Below are 19,818 nucleotides of genomic sequence, written 5' to 3'. Positions count from 1 at the left end.
TTCTGAGACCAAGTTTTGCAGGCATCCAAGCTGAATTTGATCCTCTCTTTGTACTCAGAATGTTTTGAAATCATCTGTGTAAGTTCTCTGTGTCTATTCCCTGCTTTGGATGGAGCCAGTGTCCAGCAGAAGAAACAGTAGACAATGGGGCAAAAGCAACAATAAGACACAAAAGAAAAACCTGCCTTGCAAGAGAAACGTCAGATCCTAAAGCTCTTTGCTTGATTTAGAGGAGAGACCTCTAATACCTGTTCCTTCTCACAAATACTCTATACAAATATGTGAGGGTCCACCATGTATAAAGCTCTGGGTCTCAAGTCTTTCTGTGAAACAAGCACCCAAACAAAAAATGCTTAGGATTCCTTGTTCAGATTTCTAGTTCTCCAGCTGAAAGAACTTGCCCTTGCCTGCCTGCTAACCAAGTCTGCAAGCCTAAGTGATGAGAACTAGCCACTGGCTGGTCAAAGCAGGTCTGGTACTGAGATAGTGCTTCCCTTTCCCAGGCCTGGGCTTAGTCTTGGAGTTGTCCTGGCTAGCCTTGCAGGTCCTGCTAGTGAGACAATACAGTTACAGTGCTGTCTTGAAGGGTCCTGTATGGGCACAGACACCTGTTGCTTTCTAATGAATGAGAGACCAGGACCATCTGTTTTTTAGTCGTCAGTATCTTCTGTCAATTACTGGCATTGGATGACAGTCAGACTACAAACCTGTTATGTGAGTTACACATGTGATGTCAGTTCCCAAATAAGGAGAAAATTTGAAATATTTCTTCAAACAAAGTAATACTATGAGTCCTTTGTTAGACCATGACACAGATAATTAGTGGGAGATGCAGACAATAGGTCTTTAATTAAGGATTGGATGGGGCTTACAGTGCTCCAACGTATCTTGTTTGCCTTTCTTTGCATCTGATCAAAGTGAGCGCTGATGCTGTGTGTATGAAGCCCACTAGCAGAATCCCTGGGAGCTGAAGTTATCCATCTGTATCTTGGGGGAGGTTCTAGAACCATCATGGGGGAAAACTGTCAGCTAGAGAGGGTGCACTTGGAGTCAGGGGCAAATGCTAACCCCGCACTATTGCAGTTCTGTGGAAACAGAAAGGCATTCAGCGCAGGGTTCCCTTCAGCTCCCCAACAAAACCAGAATCGAAGACCATGTTAATTGCCCTTGACTGTGATAACAGCCAACAATTCCAACAGCACCAAGAAGCCAGAATGTCAAAAGTGTAGGCTCTCCGGATGAGTACAACAAGCATTTACTATGGGGTGGGGGATGGTTAGGGAAACCATTGCTCACTGAGGAGTAAGCCACATAGTTTGAACCTTAACCTTTGTCTTCCAGATAGTGAAAGTCCTTCTCCTTAGAACCTAAAGCAATGTGATAAAATAACATATATTTATGGTCTGATTATTAGAATTAGGACCAACTAATTAAAGCAGAGAAAGAGACTCACTTGAATTGGATTATTGGATTAAAAATGTGATCTTAATTGTTCATAAAAAAAATAACTTGTCATGGCTATCTGGGGTACAGTCAGAGTCTGCAAGGGGCAAGCCTGAGGGGCCAAGAACTGCCTAGATGCAATGGGGAACCTGTTGGACTGGAGGGAGAAGGGAAGAGAGAGAGGAGGGGGAGGGTGGGTGAGTGAAGGGGAGAAAGCAGTCTTGGAACCCACCCTCCAACTTCCATCAAGTTACCAAACTTAGGGAAAAAAGTCATCCTTTGATTAACTTAAAAGACAATATATGTGGTTTTAATCCTTGTCTTCTACCTTCTTCTTAGGCTCAGCTTTTAGGGGATTACCTGACAGCTTGCTTATTAGCTCCGAAGTGTTTGAGCAGGTAACTTTAAAGTCAGCCTCCCGCAAGCAAGCAAGCAAGAATGTCCTCAGTCAGGCAATCACTTTAGGTGATGGCACAGACTTATCCTTTTGCTGGAGGTCCGACTGTGAAATGCCCCCATCCAGGGCCGCTCTGGAGACAGAACAGCAGCCCTCAGACAGAACAGGTCCTCTGTGTCCTGTGTCTGGAGCTGCCAGGCTCCAGTGGGAGGCCACAACCCTGCTGGAAGGGGAGGGAGTGAGAACTGGGCTTCTCTGTGGGGCGCTTCGCTTCACTTCTGAGCAAGCCTCAGGCCAGTCCTCTTCCCTCAGCCTGCACTCCCTCTCACTACCACTTCTTCCCCCATTATTTCTCTTCTTTGCTGAGCTCAAGATGGTGGACAGGCCCAAGAAGAAGGGCATCATTTTACCTTCAGGCTTCAATGACCAGCACCCTGAGTGATAACTGAGGGGAGCGAGGGCCTGGGTATATCAACTATGAGGATATGCAAGTGGTGGCCGTTCTTTTCAATTAAAAGCCTCACTGTTTCTACCAACCACAGTGGCCACTGAGGAGAAATACTCGATTTCCTCAGTCTTGCCTTTCGAGGAGGAGGAGGAGGAGGAAATAAGGTGACAAACCATGAAGGTGAAAGAAACACCACAGGGAGAGCGGTGATGAAAGAAAATCTGGGCGAGCATCAGGATGACAAGGGGTAAAGTCGAATCTGAGCACAAAGTCTACTTGGCCCAGCAAGATGAACCTCGGAAAACAGCTGGTCCTCAGCTGCCCTGGTGATAACTTGACCCATCATTCTTCTCTTTTCTCTTTCTCTCATCAAAAAAGTCCTGATCTCACAAAAATAGATTTCTAGAAAGTTAGCCTGTTGGCAAAGGAACCCTTGGGGCAAAAGACAGTTTTCCAGTGTTGTGCTGCCTCGGGGACATGCATTCCCTGTGTTCTCTGATATTAATTACTGACAAGCCTGAGCCTCAACAAGGCTCACAACAGGGCATTTTCTAGTCTAGGGCACACAATGATGCTAATTAGCCATTCAGCTAACAGGGAGGATAAACACCAGGTCTCCTGGGTCAGCTGTTAAAAGTTCTGTAAACGTAAAGCCCAGAAGTTGGCCAATTAATGCTGCAGGCTTTGAAATAACAGAGTGAATGACCTTGGCCCCCAGACTCCTAGAGGGACTGAGCAAAGTCCTGCTGTTATAATGCTTCTCTAGTCATTAGTGCCCCCCCCCCCCGACCCAGGGGGAAGGGTGGGTATGGACCAAGCAGAGCAAGAGCTATGGAAGCATCTACAGAGCAACCAAAGGGTCTACTTGAAGAATTTGTTCACTGGATATGGAACCTACTTTCCCTTTCCCCTTCAGTTCTTACTGCCCAGTACAGTATTTTTCATATAGAACTTGGTCAATGGTGTCAGATTAAACAGAGCGCAATTTGTATTTCAATGTTCGTTACTTTCTAATTTGTTAAGTTGCAGGCTCTCCTCGTCAATCTCTTGATTTTATTTTCCATGGGTCCAGATCTTGCCTCTCAAATGTCTATTGTTAGGGATCCAGGCAGAGCCACAGTTATCACGGTAATAAGAATTATGCCTTGCACATATCTGGAGCTTTACAGTTTCGAAAGTTCCTTCGTGTATGTTCCCAAGGGTGCTAAGGAGAGGAAATGATATGTAGCAGAGGGACAGAACATGGAGGCAGGCCACAGTTCTAGAACAGCAATACTAGTCTCCTCAGAGGTTTAGGGAAGGTGTTCAGTGTTTGGTCAGAACCAACTGGTCAAATGGGGAAGGGCAGGAAGGAAAAAATCTCTCTCAAGTGTGAAGGGAAAAAACACAGTTTTCATTTGAAATAAAATGGAGATGTGATGCTTAAATTGATTTCCAAGTTTCCTTTCTTGACCAACCCCCCTCCAATGTTCTGTGATTAGTCAAAATATCTCCACATCAAAGAAGGCAAATATTCTCCACAGTTAAAAGCAGAAGAGCCTTGGCCCTTTGCTGAAAATTTGTTGAAGACAGCTTGTCAGTGACCTCATATTGTCTCAATTAGAAACTATTCGAAAAGAAAGGTCTCTATTGTGTTTCAATGCCTTTTTCCTCTTTACAGTCAAACTATCACTGAGGTGCCTAGAATCTTCCATCCACAATGTACACTCAAGCTATAGCTGGAAACCAAATATTTTAATGGTTCCCTTGCAACCCTGCCACGTTCATTAGCCAAGGAAACTTCAGCAAAAGGTGGCAGAGAAATGGGAAGAAATCTGAATCCACGCTGAGATTAGAAAATGTGTGAGGGGCGCCTGGGTGGCGCAGTCGGTTAAGCGTCCGACTTCAGCCAGGTCACGATCTCGCGGTCCGTGAGTTCGAGCCCCGCGTCAGGCTCTGGGCTGATGGCTCGGAGCCTGGAGCCTGCTTCCGATTCTGTGTCTCCCTCTCTCTCTGCCTCTCCCCCGTTCATACTCTGTCTCTCTCTGTCCCCAAAATAAATAAAAAATGTTGAAAAAAAAAAAAAAAAAAAAAAAAAAAGAAAATGTGTGATTAACGTCAAGTCACAAAGTAGGGACCAAATCAGGTGAGGACACTGAAACTGAAACATACTTTCTGGACTAACAACAGAGTATAGAAGTCTCTGGAAGTAAATATGGGGATTCTGAGGAGTCCAGAATATGAACTTGTGCTTGAAACAATTAGGATTAAGGGGTTGAGCAAGCCCTGGGACACCTGCTGGGTGTGTTGGGCCAGGTTCATACTGCAGAGTGATGCAGGGCAGAGTAGGAAAGAAGTGTGTACATGCCACTTGCCATTCCTGTGACCTGGGCTCCAGGCCTGGAAAAGCCACTGGCGGGGAAGTAGAGTGGAAGAGTGAGAAGTAACCTGTTCTGTAGCTGCTGACCCAAGTCTGCTACTGTACATAGTAGGTGTTATACATTAAATGACTACACAAAAGTCCTATGTCTACAGGATGCACTAAAAATTTTACCTGTGACCTGTGCGTGTACGTGTGTATTAGGGGAGGTGGTCTGGGGTAAGAAAAACAGTAGACTTTTACCTTCATATACTCAGTACTGTTCGATTTTTTTTAACAAGTATGTCTTACTTTCACAATATAAGAAAGTAAATAACAGTCATTCGTAGTGATGGCATCACAACTCTAGGATTTTAAATGTTCAATTCCTCAGCTGCTCTGCTAACTGAGAGGAAGGGGGTCCACTTTCATCTAGGGTCTTCCTCTAGAAATGGCTTCTACTAACATGGAGTATAAAAGTCCGGCACCGATATTCACAATGCTGGAGCCAGCAGATATGCAGTAAGACTGTAACAGATCAAGTATAAAACATCATGAAAAGCAGCCTTTTTCTGGCCTGACATTTCAGAGTTGACTTTTTGCAAGAGAATAATGCATAAGCTTTTCAAAAAGGTGTACCAAGAAACATGAATGCAGACAGATGTATGTATGCACACACATATCATTGGAGAGAGTAAGAAAAAGTATTGAGAAAATATTTACAAATCCTCAACACAAGAAAGAATTAAGGATACCTTCCTTAAGGTGAAATTCAGTATTAAGTGTATTTTTTTATTCTCTTGTTAATGAGATATAAAATATAGTTAAAACTTTTGTCTTCCCAGGTCCTATTCCTAACTAACAAAACTATGCATGTCTTCTCTAAATCCATAAGGAAAGCTACGTAACTGGGGATGAAAATCATAATGAAAATAAGTGGTTGTTAGTTCTTCAATTAATTTCTTGAACTCTGGACTCTATTTGAAAGCTGTGATTCTTAGGGCACCTGGGTGGCTCGGTCGGTTGAGCGTCCAAATACAGCTCAGGTCATGATCTCACGGTTTGTGGGTTTAAGCCCCACGTTGGGCTCTGTGCTGAAACCTCGGAGCCTGCTTCGGATTCTGTGTCTTCCTCTCTCTCTCTCTCTCTGTTCCACCCCCCCCAACTCATGCTCTCTCAAGAATGAATAAACATTAAAAAAAAATTAAAAAAAAAAAGAAAGCTGTGATTATGAAGATAGACATTTCTTCAACATTTTTTTTTGGTCACTAGTGCATGATGTGACAGAGCATGTTCGAAAGGAAAAAAGTCTTGTAAGGATAAGACTAAGTCGAGAATTTGGTTAATACTGTGTTGATGCTTCTAATCTCCGTGGATTGAAACGGAACAACACAACACGGAGCATTTAATGCTAAAAACCAGGGGGTCACCAAAGGCCTCCGCTGCTCTGGGCATATTTGGGCAAGCAAAGCTGGAACCCCAGCATCTCTGCAGATCAGCTTGTTCAAGATTTCTGAATAGCATTTCTGCTACCAAAATGTGCCCTTGTTTAAAAGTATAGCTAATCTGGCAGCCGTGAACAGTAAAGGTCCACGGTTGTATCACAGAGAAACTCATTCAACACGAAAGTAACAGCCTCCTGTCCCTTGAGCTTTTCTGCAAGCTTTAACCACAGGAACTCTGGAAGCTATTTGCAAGCTGTGAGTATGAAGAAAGAGACATTTCTTCAATGTTTTTTGGTCACTAGCACATGATTTAGCTTGGCTATACACTATTGCGTCTCCAGTCACATACACTGACTAGCTATCTGTTACAAAAAAAAAACCCAAAACCAAAAACAAACAGAATTCAACTGAGTAAATCTGAAGATCTCCTTGGCTTAAGTGAATCATCCTAGCTAGCAACATCCTAGCTAGCAAGTGCTGGGGGGTGCTTGGAGGAGATGGTACAAAATGGAGAGTTTTTATAGGAAGGAAGAAGGATGGGACAACAAAGTTAGAAGCAAAAAAAAAAAAAGACTGTTCCAGGCTAGAAACTTTCCCTTAAGGGGAAGAGAAGGGGTCTTACCACACAGTTTACCTCATCTTCCTTTAGGGTATGGAGAGGGCCCCTGTGACTGATTACCTCATTGGCACCTATCAGAAATTCCTGACTTACAAAAGGGTGGCAAGAGAGGTTTAAACCCCTCTCTTGGTACACCCTGGAATGCTGAGCTGCCTAAGAAAACTGTACGCAGGGGTGAAGACAGTAAAGGCATAAACAATGCACGCTACTGATGAGCTGTGGCAGAGTATTTCAGAGCCAGAGGACTGAAAACAGCATATGCGTCTCGAACTCGGGTGGATAACCCTAACTACCTAAGTAGAACAAATTGAGGTTTGTCAGTCATAACAAATTGCCAAGAGGGTGTGGACACATACCTTACCTCCTGGCCTCCATAGTAGAGGGCAGACCCTACCTGACCATAGGCGGTCTAAGGACACTCCATGTATTCTGTTATTTAAAAGCAAAACTGTAAGGATCTTTCTCATTTATAGATGAATAAACTGAATAATCAAAAATGAAAAAAAAAGAAAAAAAGAAACTCCTGACTTACAAGTTAAGATATATATTTCTGTGGGACGTTGAAATTGCAATTAGGTTAGGCAGTAAGCCCTTTTTGGTGCTTTGGCTTGGCCCAATTAATACCAATTTTGGCCTGTGGTTCTCTTTTTTAACAAATCTTCACAGAGGTCATAAATCTCAAAAGCCTTCCCATGTTTCTTAATACAGCCATAAACACTGAATGGCCTGGGCTCAAAATCTCCATCCTGTTTCAGTGAGCATTTTGACTTTGCCGTATTAAAAAGATGCTGTTAAGGGTTTCAAGCCCGTAAGTAACATTTTTCTAAGCCCTGAAATGTGTCAGCCTCTTCTGTTCGCTAATTACCTTTCAACGTAGATGTTCTTTCCGGTCCCAAGGGAGTAGAGGCTGCAGAGTATGTGGTAGCATGAAATCTGCACATCACCTACTGAAAAGAACGAACACGAGCAGTCACTTCTAGGCTTCAGTCCCAGCTCTTCACCTCCACCACATGGAAAGGGTCCACCGACAGAAAGAATGTGCTGGCATCACCCAAGAGCTAAAGCACATGCACGTGTGCCCCCCACCCCCGGCCCTCGCCCCCCCCAACACATGATAGAGCCCATTCTACCAAATGGTAGCTACTGAACAGAGAGAGAACCCACTGACAGGGAGAACACCCTCCAATGAGCCATCCCACTTCCTTTGGGGACTTTTGATATGAATCACACTGCTTCCAGGGAAAGAAATCATTGGACCAAGGAGATCCACAAGGGTTTTTTTTTTTCCCCAAAAGAGGGAGACACTATGGTTAAATTTTACACATAACAATATTTCCTTTCTTGGAAAGGAAGAATGCAAGAAGTCTGAAGTTTGAATGAGCCTTTTGTCAATTTCCTAGGAAGGTAGGCAGAACATCCTGACCTCTTTAGAGACAGAGCAACGTTTCTCATGTCCACCTGCGTAAGTTCTCTGACGGACATTTTTCACAAAACGGTTCAATCACATCACGATTTCACCAGGTTTCCTGAGGGAAGGGTATGTTCCACTTAGGAATCCACAGAATTTAATCTATAGGCTACATGCTCCTTTAACGCCTGGAACTCATAATAAGGCAGGGATTAAATGAACACAATGAGAACTAATTTAATTTAAAATTTTCAACAAGTAAATGCATTGTTTCCATGATGTGAAATAATGAGTTTGGATGTTCCCCTATTCCTTTGCCCTCCTCCATGGAAATAACTGATTTTTAGTTGTTCAGGGATATAGAAGCCATAGCCTTGGCTATGGACAACTGTTTAAATTGAATTAAATCATGCGCCAACATTTAAAGTGTGAAACTGAAGCTCGGTGGCAGAGTATTTGCACTAAGGGGCTATATGTGGTACTAAATGCAAACTGAAATAAAACCAACCGACTATGGTCTCTTCTGAAGGCTCAGATAATGAAATGTTAGCAGCTTTCCTTTGCTCCTGGTATCCAATGAATAAATTAGGGCTTCTTAACAGGAAATTTGGTATCTGAAAAACCCTGGGAGCAAACCTATATCCCCTACTGGATTACTCAGATAACCTTTTCAAATTAAGTGGGAACACAATGGCTGACAGCTAAGCTAGTGGGTGGAAAATTCTGGTCCTCAATAACAGTGGAAAAAGATGAAATATTGTATACTCAAATTGGGGGATTTCTGCCCCTTTAAGTACCTATTACTCCATTTTTAAACCTAAGAAGGAGAAAGTATGGAATAATTATCTCTATTCCACTTTCTTTCTTTTTTTTTTTTTTTTTGAAGATTATTTATTTTGAGAGATACAGAAAGAGAGTGAACAAGCATGTGTGCAAGTGGGGAGAGGCAGAGAGAGGAGAGACACCCAAGCAGAGCAGAGTCCAATGCAGGGCTCAAACCCACAAACTGTGAGATCATGACATGCACTGAAATCAAGAGCTGAACGCTTAACCGACTGAGCCATCCTGGCGCCCCTCGATTCCGCTTTTAAGGTTAATTCAAGCAAATGAGTCACACACCCTTTTTATCTGGAGCCATGTGCATATAAATCCACAATAGATGGCAATCTGACTTACAGAGTAAATCCACCCCGAACTGATGCTGAGCAACATGCTCAAAGATGGACGTCAGGATGGGGAGCAGAGCCACCGTGGTATAGTTAATATTCTGAGACACGCCTTTAATCTGTGTTCTGGAATGCGTAAACTTCCCGAGCTTCAGATTTTCCGAAGTCTTCTCTAAGTCTTCCGCCGCATTTTCAAAGAAAGCTCGTAACCCAGCCTTCACCAGCTCTGAGCCTGACTTCATGACAGTCCTGTAAGCAAACGATGTTCAAAACCAAAAGCACAATCCTAACCTCTGGCCGACCCCCTTCTTGAAACGGGTGACTTGTAGTTTAACCTGGGCAGACATTTGACACCCTAGTCACCTGACTGACATGGAGTCAGGGGAAGAGGAGAGAGCAGTTAGCATCCAGGAAGCAAGCTGGGTCACACAATCCCAAAGGGGGCTAGCAACTGGACAGTGTTGTCTGTTGGAGGGAGTTGGCACTCGACTCTTCAGGAAGATGTGGAGGAGAGTTTAGAAAGAAACCGATTTTGGTCACTTGCTATTAATAGAATGTCCCAGCAGGCTATATTCCTCTGTAAATTTCTAATTGTAAGGAAGGAGAGGTGAGTTTTTCTTACAGTTCACTATGGGATGAGTAACTTCTTTAAGGAAAGAAATATTGGCTCTCCCATGATGCAGGACCTCTCAGAACAAAGAAATAACTCAGCTTAAGCTTACGTTTCTATTAGCTAGCAGGGATGTCCTAGCTTGGAGAAGGACATTTTTTGTTTCCCACACAACAAAAGTTTATTGAAAAATAAAGTTCCCCCTAGTTTTCTCTACAATTGTGGAAAACAAAGCAGTGTTCTCTATGCCGGTACAGTGCACTTGGACAGCGACACCTTATTTGTAGAATCCTGCACTACGTCACCCCAGAAGCGAACAGGAGAAAATGGTTGTACCAGGAGCTGTTTGGGGACACAGACGCAAATGGCCATTAGCTTAAGGACGTCAAGGTTATGACAGCAACTACAGTAGAAAGGGTGTCACCATCTCCTTTGGCATCGATTATCCTGCTCCTGTCCTGTTAATACTTGGGCATGACAGTGAGCAAAATGCTTCCCAATTTTTCAGAGGGAGAGAGACAGAGCATGAGTGGAGGACAGGCAGAGAGAGAGAGAGAGGGAGACACAGAATCTGAAGCAAGCTCCAGGCTCTGAGCTGTCAGCACAGAGTCCGACATGGGACCTGAACCTACAACTGTGAGATCATAACCTGAGCTGAAGTTGGATGCTTAAGCGACTGAGCCACCCAGGTGCCCCTCCGTATTTCAGCATCTTATTCACAAGATTATGACAGGCTTGCTTCAAGGACAGATGCTTTTTATCTCCAGAATTTTCAAGATCATCATCTGTCCTAGCCCCCCGCTCCCCCACCGCTAACCAGAAAAAGAAGAAGAAAGAAATGAGGTAAGTGAGTCTTGCCCCTGCACTGTAAGGATTAACGAGCTATCTTTCTAACTTTCTAGTCTTGGGTTTTTGTCAGGAATGATTATCAAACACGCTGACCTGCATTGAGAAAAAGGGGGGGGGGGTACTCTCCCAAAGGCAGTCCACAAGCTTCTGGAAATTAAGATTCCTCATCTCAGGTGCACAGAATTTGAGTCCCCTGGGGTGCCTTGGTCTGATCTGCAAACTTGCACTGTCCTAATACCTCCATGTTTGTTTCTAGGATTTAGACCCCTAAAATCTCTTTTAATTATGCTTAACGTTTTTTTTTTAATTTTTTTAACGTTTTATTTATTTTTGAGACAGAGAGAGACAGAGCATGAATGGGGGAGGGTCAGAGAGAGAGGGAGACACAGAATCCGAAACAGGCTCTAGGCTCTGAGCTGTCAGCCCAGAGCCCGATGCGGGGCTCGAACTCACGGACCGCGAGATCATGACCTGAGCCGAATTCGGACGCCCAACCGACTGAGCTACCCAGGCGCCCCAGCTTAACGTTTTTTTGATAACCAGTCTTAGTTTGTAGTAGATTTTCATCTTGTGGCAACTCTCTTGGTTTCTCTCTTCCTCATATCGTTTTGGGAAGTGCGTCATCCTCCCAACTTTGACAATGGCTCTACTCAAAGAGTGTGTTCAAGAAAGTTCCCTGTCTTTCCCACTACTTCTCATTTTCATCTCATCAGATCATTTATGTTTAAAAAATTTTTTTAATGTTTTACTTTTGAGAGAGAGACAGAGCATGAGCGGGGGAGGGGCAGAGAGAGGGAGACACAGAATCGGAAGCAGGCTCCAGCCTCCATGCTGTCAGTACAGAGCCCGACATGGGGCTCGAACTCACAGACTGAGATCATGACCTGAGCCCAAGTCAGATGCTTAACCGACTGAGCCACCCAGACGCCGCTAGATCATTTATGTTTATATTACCAGAACTTAACATGTACGTTTGTTAAAATTTCCTTTCCCTTTCAGCCATCTTTCCTGCAAGACCCTCAGGTCATGGGTTTAAACCTGTCTTTGCCTCTGATCTTTTTATCACACATCCCCTGCATTCCCCTGCTTGGCTGCTTTGGATTCAGAGTGTTATGGTTCCCTTCTCCCAGGATGCTTGTGGCCTCACCACCTATCAGGCAGCTCTTCCCTTTTTGTGGATAATGAGGTATAAAGCGGCACTTTGCTATATTATATACTTTATCTTCTGAAAGATGAACTTCTCAGGAAGAGAAGACAAGAATTGATCAAATGCTCAGCTTTTAGCGTGCGGTACACACCCTGACAGTGGCCCTCCATCATGTGAACTGAAAGATGGAGAGTGCTAATGTCAGGTGAAGATTCATCTCTTCCCTGTCTCCCCTCCCTCTCCCCAGCTCCTGCAGAGCTGTGGCACATCTCCTCTTCTGTACAATAAGTGAGAAGAGAGGGTCACAGAGGGAGTCTTGAGAAACTACTGGAAAAAACTGGGCAGACTTACCTTGTGTCAAGTGTCTGAGCTAAGATGTGAAGACAGCTCACCATTGTAGTAGAATCACTTCCTAGAACAAAAAAATATCACTGGTGACTCCCCAAACCCTTCAGCCTGTCTTTTTTTTAATGTTTATTTATTTTGGGGGAGAGCATAAGCAGGAGAGGGGCAGAGGATCCAAAGCGGGCTCTGTGCTGACAGCAGTGAGCCCGATGCACGGCTCGAACTCACGAACCATGAGATCATGACCTGAGCCAAAGTCAGACGCTCAACCTACTGAGCTACACAGGTGCCCCCAGCCTATCTTTTAAATGCAATCTTCTCATATGCACAAACCACATCCCGGCATAATTAACCATCAACACTAAGAGTGCCAGACCTATGTGCTGGGACAATGCATTTATCTTTGGCCTGACACATACACTGTTTGATGGATGTTAGAGGCAGAGCTTAAAACATTCATCGGTGTGGAAAATTTGAGCTGTTGTAGGGGTACAGAGGTCATTTATCATACTTCAGATCAATTTTCTATGGCAAATTTAGGTGACACCTTAGTCCTAAGGCTCAGGTTGTCTGTAGGCACCAGAAATAAGGGCAAAATGCAAGTGAAGGATAATTACAGGGAGGAGTGAGGCTTTGAGAAATACTCCTCTTCACTTACCAAAGAGGGAAATCCTGTGTCGAACAAGAGCAGCGAGTTTGCAGAACAGGCTGAAGCAGAAAAGAAGGCGAGTAGGAAAGGCAAAGAAATCCAAGGTCTTACTTGTACCCTCCCTACCCCAGGCCCCCACACTTTAAAACAAAGAGCACAGAATGACCCTTGAGCAAGATGCACTGTGTTCCTCTCAAAGGATCCTCTGGACCACATTAGAAAAACATATGCTTCCCAGTTCCACCCATGTTGCTGCAAATGGCCAGATTTCATTCTTTCTCGTTGCCAAATAGTATTCCATTGTACATGTAAACCACATCTTCTTTATCCATTCGTCAGTTGATGGACATTTAGGCTCTTTCCATAATTTGGCTATTGTTGAAAGTGCTGCTATAAACATTGGGGTACAAGTGCCCCTGTGCATCAGCACTCCTGTATCCTTTGGGTAAATTCCTAGCAGTGCTATTGGTGGATCATAGGGTAGAGTGTTATGCTAAGTGAAATAAGTCAGGCAGAAAAAGACAGATACCATATATTTTCACTCATATGTGGGTCCTGAGAAACTCAACAGAAGACCATGGGGGAGGGGAAGGGGGAAAAAAGTTACAGGGAGGGAAGGAGGCAAACCATAAGAGACTCTTAAATACCGAGAACAAACTGAGGATTGATGGGGGGTGGGGGAGAGGGAAAAGTGGGTGATGGGAATTGAGGAGGGCACTTGTTGGGATGAGCACTGGGTGTTGTATGGAAACCAATTTGACAATAAATTATATATAAAAAAAAGAAAAATGTATGCTTCCCACTGTCTTGTGGGACAGTCATGAAGGCATCTTGGAGGCAGCCCCCACCCCAAAGAAAATAATCTGCAACAACTAGATTATTTTGCAGTAACAAGGTTACTGCCAACAACCTCTTGCTATACAGTCCCATGTGCTGAAACATCCATTTGTAGGACATCCAGGAGTAAATGAGGGTTCTGAAAGGGATCATGCTTTTCCCACTGTTGCAATGGATTGCAAACCATTTTGCAGCCTTCTCTGGGGGTGTGAGGCTTTAGTTGGGAGGTGGGGAAGAAGGTGGGAACAGAAGAAAATTAATGGTTCAGGCACAGGGGGATATGATGTTGACTAAAAACATTTTAGGATATTGCTTTCCTGTGTCATTTCCTATCAGTCTGTGGGCCTGACCGAGTAGCTGTCCTCACTGTGCCCCGGGAAGTTAGGAAAGCCCATCTGCTATGCTTTTGTGCTTTCTGACCCTACTCCACCCTTTCACCCATCTTTTCTACCCCAGAACCCCTTGGAGGTCCAGCTGTATCTTATCATTTTACTTTCCATGGTATCTAGCAGAGAGCCCTGTGCAGTTAGAAAAGAGCTCCATAAACGTATGTGAATATGCCATGGATGGACCCTTGCCCACTACGGCCGTAATTTGGCCTGAACTGCCAGTAATTCTTGGGGAGAGAATGCTCAGAACTCTGACACTATGTGACAGTGGCACAGCTAGACAAGAACTTTGTAGTCCCTTGAGAAAGCAGTCCTTGCTGGTGGAACAGAAAAGGGAAGTTAGAATAAAAACACCTGATACAGGCCAAGGGCTTCCAAGGCGAGATTGAGCTGAAGTCCTTCCCAACCTCTCACTCATAGCTTGTCACGGGCTCTCTGACCCACAACAGGGGCAGAAGTCTTTTCGGGGACAGCTCAAACTGAGAAGAAACACATCCTGAGTGTTGGTGGAGATCAAAACTTGCTCGCCTTTATGTACTGAAGTGCTGAATCACATATGTTCACTAACTGGAATTTAAATAAAAACTTAAAAAAAAAATAACACAGACTTGCTCACTTTTAAGTGGCTTTCAATTAATGCCCTGAGTCTACTGGGCTGTTGACTAGAAAATTGCAGCCAAAGTTGCCCTGTGGTTAGTCATCTGTTTTTGCAGTGGGAATAATTTGGAAACCCTGGCCTAGTGCTTCAGAGAACTCAGAGTAAGTTAATAGAAATCTGACAGACTGCTAATATGAAATTAAATAACGGACTGCTTTTTTGTGTTTCTCATCGTGTGTACTTTTTTTAAAAAAAAGTTTATTTTTGAGAGAGAGAGAGAGAGAGAGAGAGAGAGAGAGAGAGAAGAGAGAGAGGGAGAGCCAGAGATTCCGAAGCAGGCTCCATGCTGTCAGTACAGATGTGGGGCTCGGTCTCACCAACCATGAGATAATGACCTGAGCTGAAATCAAGAGCCTGATGCTTAATAGACAGAGACACCCAAGTGCCCCTCACTGTGTCCACTTAAAAATAAATTTAATGTTTATTTTTGAGAGAGAGAGAGAGAGGGCACACGTGTGCAAGAGAGGGAGAAGCAGAGAGAGAGAGGGAGACAGAGAATCCCAAGCAGACTCTGTGTGGACAGCAGAAAGCCTGACCCGAGGTTCAAACTCAGGAACCATCAGATCATGATCTGAGCTGAAACTAAGTGCCGGGCACTCAACTGACTGAGCCACTCAGGCACCCCTCATTGTGCCCATTTAAAAAAAATTTTAATGTTTATTTATTTTTGAGAGAGAGAGGGGCAGGCAGACACAGAATCTGAAGGAGGCTCCAGGCTCTGAGCTGGCAGCATAGAGCCCAGCATGGGGCTCACACACACAAACTGTGAGATCATGACCTGAGCCGAAGGCTGATGCTTAAGCACCTGAGCCACCCAGGCTCCCCTCATTGTGTCCATTTTTAAAAGACATATGTATTTGATAAAAAAAAAAAAAAATCATGGAGTTGGGGGAGGGGGATAGCCTGGAGGAACATGAGTGCCGTGGCTCTACTCTGACTAGCTGGGCTGTCCTGGTGAAGCCACTTAGCTGCTCTGGGCATCACTTTTCTCACCTGTAAGTAGACAGTTATCACAAGATCCTCTTACTTTTTAGAATTAGAATTAGGGGCTGATAAACTCAGATATTTCTGGTGAAATGCTTCAAAGTGGACGCATGCTCAGTACGAAGTAACATTATTTTTAAAAAGTGCATTTTTAGAGAGACAGAGCGAGCTCGCACGCACGTGTGCACCTATGTGCACGAGCTGGGGAGGGGCAGAGAGCCAGAATTCCAAGCAGGCTGTCAGCACAGGCTTTGAACTCACGAACCCGTGAGATCATGACCTGAGCTGAAATCAAGAGTTGGCCGCTTAATTGACTGAGCCACCCAGGTGCCCCAAAACAACATTTTTCAAACTAAACCAGACGGTTAGGTCGTTTGATCCTAATACTAACCTGGCTCCCCTGGCTGTCAGAAGCACTTGCCCAGGCATACCAAGGCCAGTTAAGTTTTCAAAGGCTCCCTCTTGTCCCCTAGGGGGCCCATAATTTAAGTAGAAGTCCTTAGGCCAGTGTTATGAGGGGCCAGAGTCCCCAGGTGCTTGCCCATCTCAGAATTTGCAAGTGATAAATTAGAGGGACCACAGGGAGAGAGTGTGGTAGCACTGGCGGAGGGCACCAGATGCAGAAGAGGTGAGGCAGAGGTGAAGGATGCGGACACGAGGGGTCTGGAGGTGGAAAGCATTTGGTGCAGACACAAGCGCTTCTGTGGGAGGGGAGCGAGCACACGATGGATTTGGAAGCTGTTTGCGAGGCTGATCAGATCCAGGTTGCATTCCAGCCATGACAAATGGTGCCTGGCTGAACAAATGTTACATTTCCATGAATTAATAATCTAACAAAAATAGATGAAGAAGACAGACACACCTGCCCTCTGTTGGATTATCAGAGTATCTCACTCTGCCTCTCATTTCTCTACCTTCTTACAAAATACACCAGCTAATCCTGAAACTATTTAGGAAGTCTTTGGTCGGTAACTGACGCTACGGGTATCTCATTTTGAGAGCGTGGGCTCCTCCTTTCTTACTAAGTGAAATTAAGTAATGACTGTGCAGAAAAAATGGCACTCAACGTGGATAGAGACGACTCTCATTCTTGCCCTCACTTACTCCCTGGGTCACTTCAGGCACCAGCGTGAACCTGACCAAACCTCAGAGTCCCTATCTACAAATTGGAGAGCATATACAGGCAGTTCTTAGAACACTGTGAGGTTTCACAATGATATTTGCAAGAGTTATAGCCCATTTGTGTAAGTATGAAAAATGATCTCACTGCTTAGCCTTGTGTTTAATAAATGTTAGCTAATTCCTAAGGTTGAATATCCTCACAAGGATGATGGTATTTAACAGCTGGGCCTTTCTAAAGTATATTGTATGCTGTTCACCATCAATGGCTGCTAGGGAAAGAGTTGACTGCTTCCGTTACAGTTCTTAACTCTCTGCCGTTTAGAAGTCTAACCCATTCCTTGTCATCCTAAATCACATATGGAGAAAACCGGAGGCACGGTAGAATTCATCTTTTAGCCTGCTCATAAAGCACTCCCTTTGCTCTCCTCTCCCTTGAGGTATCCACACGTTATGCCTAGCGGAATGAGGACGAAGGCTGGTGTTCCAGATGCATTTTTTTTTTCCTATTAGGAATTTAAATTGAATTATGTTGCTCTAGATTTCAAATATCAGATCATCCACAATAAGACTTGTAAGATCTGATTCTTTAAAACAAATTTAAACTTAAAAAGCCTGTAAGAATGGGATGGAAGCCAGCATTAATCTTGTTTCTTCTCAACGTTGTGTGTTTGCTTGTCCAAGCTTCAGAATTGACTTTGCCTTTTTCTAAATGTTATTTCAGGATAAAAGTTGATCTGAGTATATAAAATTTTCCCAAGCCCTACTGATACATCCAAACAGTGCGTTTCTCTTGGTTGCCAAAATAATACACAGATAAGTATGAATATAATTACTTTCAAAACCAGGAGGATAACCAAAACCTCTGTGCTACCAATCATCAGATCACAGTTCATTTCTCCGAAGGATTCGCCATTTAGTCTCCAGGAATCTGGGGTTTTACATAGGTCATGTCAGCACCATGACCTTGTCATTTGTAGACTCACCTGGCCACCATTTCTTTCTCCTTATGGGAGGCATAGCCACTGCTGCTGAGGGGTTTTAGAGGGGATGACAGGAAGTAGAGGCGGTGATTGGTGAAGTACTGGTCAACCAGCGGGAGGAGAACCTGGAAAATCCACCATAAATGAACTTTTAGAAAGTTCATCAAAGCCCCTCCTTCAGTTCCTTTGAAAAAGTTCATTTTCAGGGAGCAAAAAGCCTCTGAACACAGGTCCTGGAATTTCCAGGAATCTCTACCCGGTGAATTGCAGTTTCCAACCCATTTTCCTCTTGTACACCTCAAACCAGAGGCCTTGGGGATATGGGAATGGAGAAGGTCACTGACTGACTGAGGGTCCAGAGAAATATGCATATGGCCCTGAGCCAGTATTTTCAGGATAGTCTGGTGGGTCATGGTACTTCTTGGGCACGGCATCCAACAGGGACACTTGGGGAAGGGCCTACCACTTTCAGCCTTGAGCCTTTATGTCTCTGTTTCTCGGGCACAGTTATCCCAAGGCCTCATGTGCATTCAGCCCTCTGAGTAGGGTTGTTTGGAAGAGACTGCTCATCACTGGTTCCCAAATTCATCCTTCTCTTCTTTTAGCAATAGAAACCCCCATGTTTTAGGTGGGCATGGGGTCGCCCAGCTACAGAATGCATCACCCAGATTCCATGGTGGCTGGGTGAAGCTAGAACAGCTGAGTTCTAGTCAATGGGACAGATCTTTAAGAGAGAAGGGGCCTGTCCTCCCCTTTCCCACCGATGTGACATAGGTGAGCCCATCTGGACCCCATTGACGTACATCACACTTGAGGTGATGGTGGGGCACCAGGAGAGGACAGTACCAGAGTCCCTGGATGATGGCATGGAGAAGACCAGGCTTCCTACCACCTCAGTCGACCTACCTGCCCCCGGACTGTTCCACAACAGAGAAACACATGTCCAGCTCATCAAAGCCAATGGAGTTTTGCCTATCTTTGTTAGATTAGCTTAGCGGACACCCTACATTGTACAGATTCTAAGAAGACAGTAATTTGGTTAAATGCAGGGAATCACTTACTTTGGCAAAGAATTTGATCTCCTGGTCATGGGGAGACTTTTCAGTTTTCCCACTGCTGACAATGGCTTCTGCAAAGACAAAAGTAACACAAAGTTGGCCATAGTTAAAACAAACACAAAAACAACCACAGCATTTTAGAAACAGAGCAACTTTCCTCAGGGTCATGGAAAGGCCATTTCATTTTTACAAAATATCTCGTATTTTACAAAGTACTTTATAGCTGTGTTGGCTAGGTGTTTCTTCTGTCAGTTCTCTAAGCTGTTTTAGTGCCCTTTCCTCTACTTTGTTGATGAGAAAGCAGCTTCAGAGAGGTTGAGTCATATGCCCACAGTCACAAAGCAAAATAATGGAAAAGTTAAAATAGGATGAATTATATGAAAAAAATGACAAGTGGCTCAAACCCTGAAACCAAGGATGAAACAGATTTTTTTTAAAGAGGGGGACAAAAATCTCAGCCACCGTTTCCCCCCCAAAACCTATGATGTCTCAATGAATTACCAACAGCTACAGTATGAAAGCATCATCCCTTGATAAAGGAATACCACATTCTTTTTGAGATTATGAAATATTAAGGGAAGCACACATTTGGGGGATATTTCACAATGATACTTACCCAAATGGGCAATAAACTCTTGGGCGGAATCAACATATTTCAGGATCTTCTTCAAAAATTTATAGGCAAACCTCTTTTCCATGGAGGAGGCATCCAGCTCCATATCCTTCATACCTCTAGGTTGGAAATGGGTAAATCCCAGGAAGTAACAGAGATGACTATGTGACTTCGGAGCATCAGCAATCCTATCTGTGTTGACTTTACTTTCCAAACGTTAATGGTTATTCTGGCCTAGTGACCTGCTTTGTCATTTGACTGATTCCCCTTGCACTTGGAACCTGAGTTTTTGAGCACCCAATACCTGCACTGT

General features: G+C 44.1%; 1 protein-coding gene across 1 annotated transcript in view; it reads right to left on the bottom strand.

The window, feature by feature from the left end:
• Positions 1 to 19,818, bottom strand: part of RYR3 (ryanodine receptor 3) — a 535,021-nt gene that overhangs the window by 78,200 nt on the left and 437,003 nt on the right. Inside the window, 7 exon segments of the mRNA XM_058738297.1 lie at positions 7,556 to 7,637; positions 9,275 to 9,513; positions 12,222 to 12,282; positions 12,874 to 12,923; positions 17,838 to 17,959; positions 18,896 to 18,963; positions 19,509 to 19,628. Of these exon segments, the coding sequence (XP_058594280.1) occupies positions 7,556 to 7,637; positions 9,275 to 9,513; positions 12,222 to 12,282; positions 12,874 to 12,923; positions 17,838 to 17,959; positions 18,896 to 18,963; positions 19,509 to 19,628 (742 nt within the window).

This window comes from Neofelis nebulosa, chromosome 7, assembly GCF_028018385.1.
Source record: "Neofelis nebulosa isolate mNeoNeb1 chromosome 7, mNeoNeb1.pri, whole genome shotgun sequence".
Lineage (NCBI taxonomy): Eukaryota > Metazoa > Chordata > Mammalia > Carnivora > Felidae > Neofelis > Neofelis nebulosa.
This window is presented reverse-complemented; position numbering and strand designations above follow the sequence as displayed.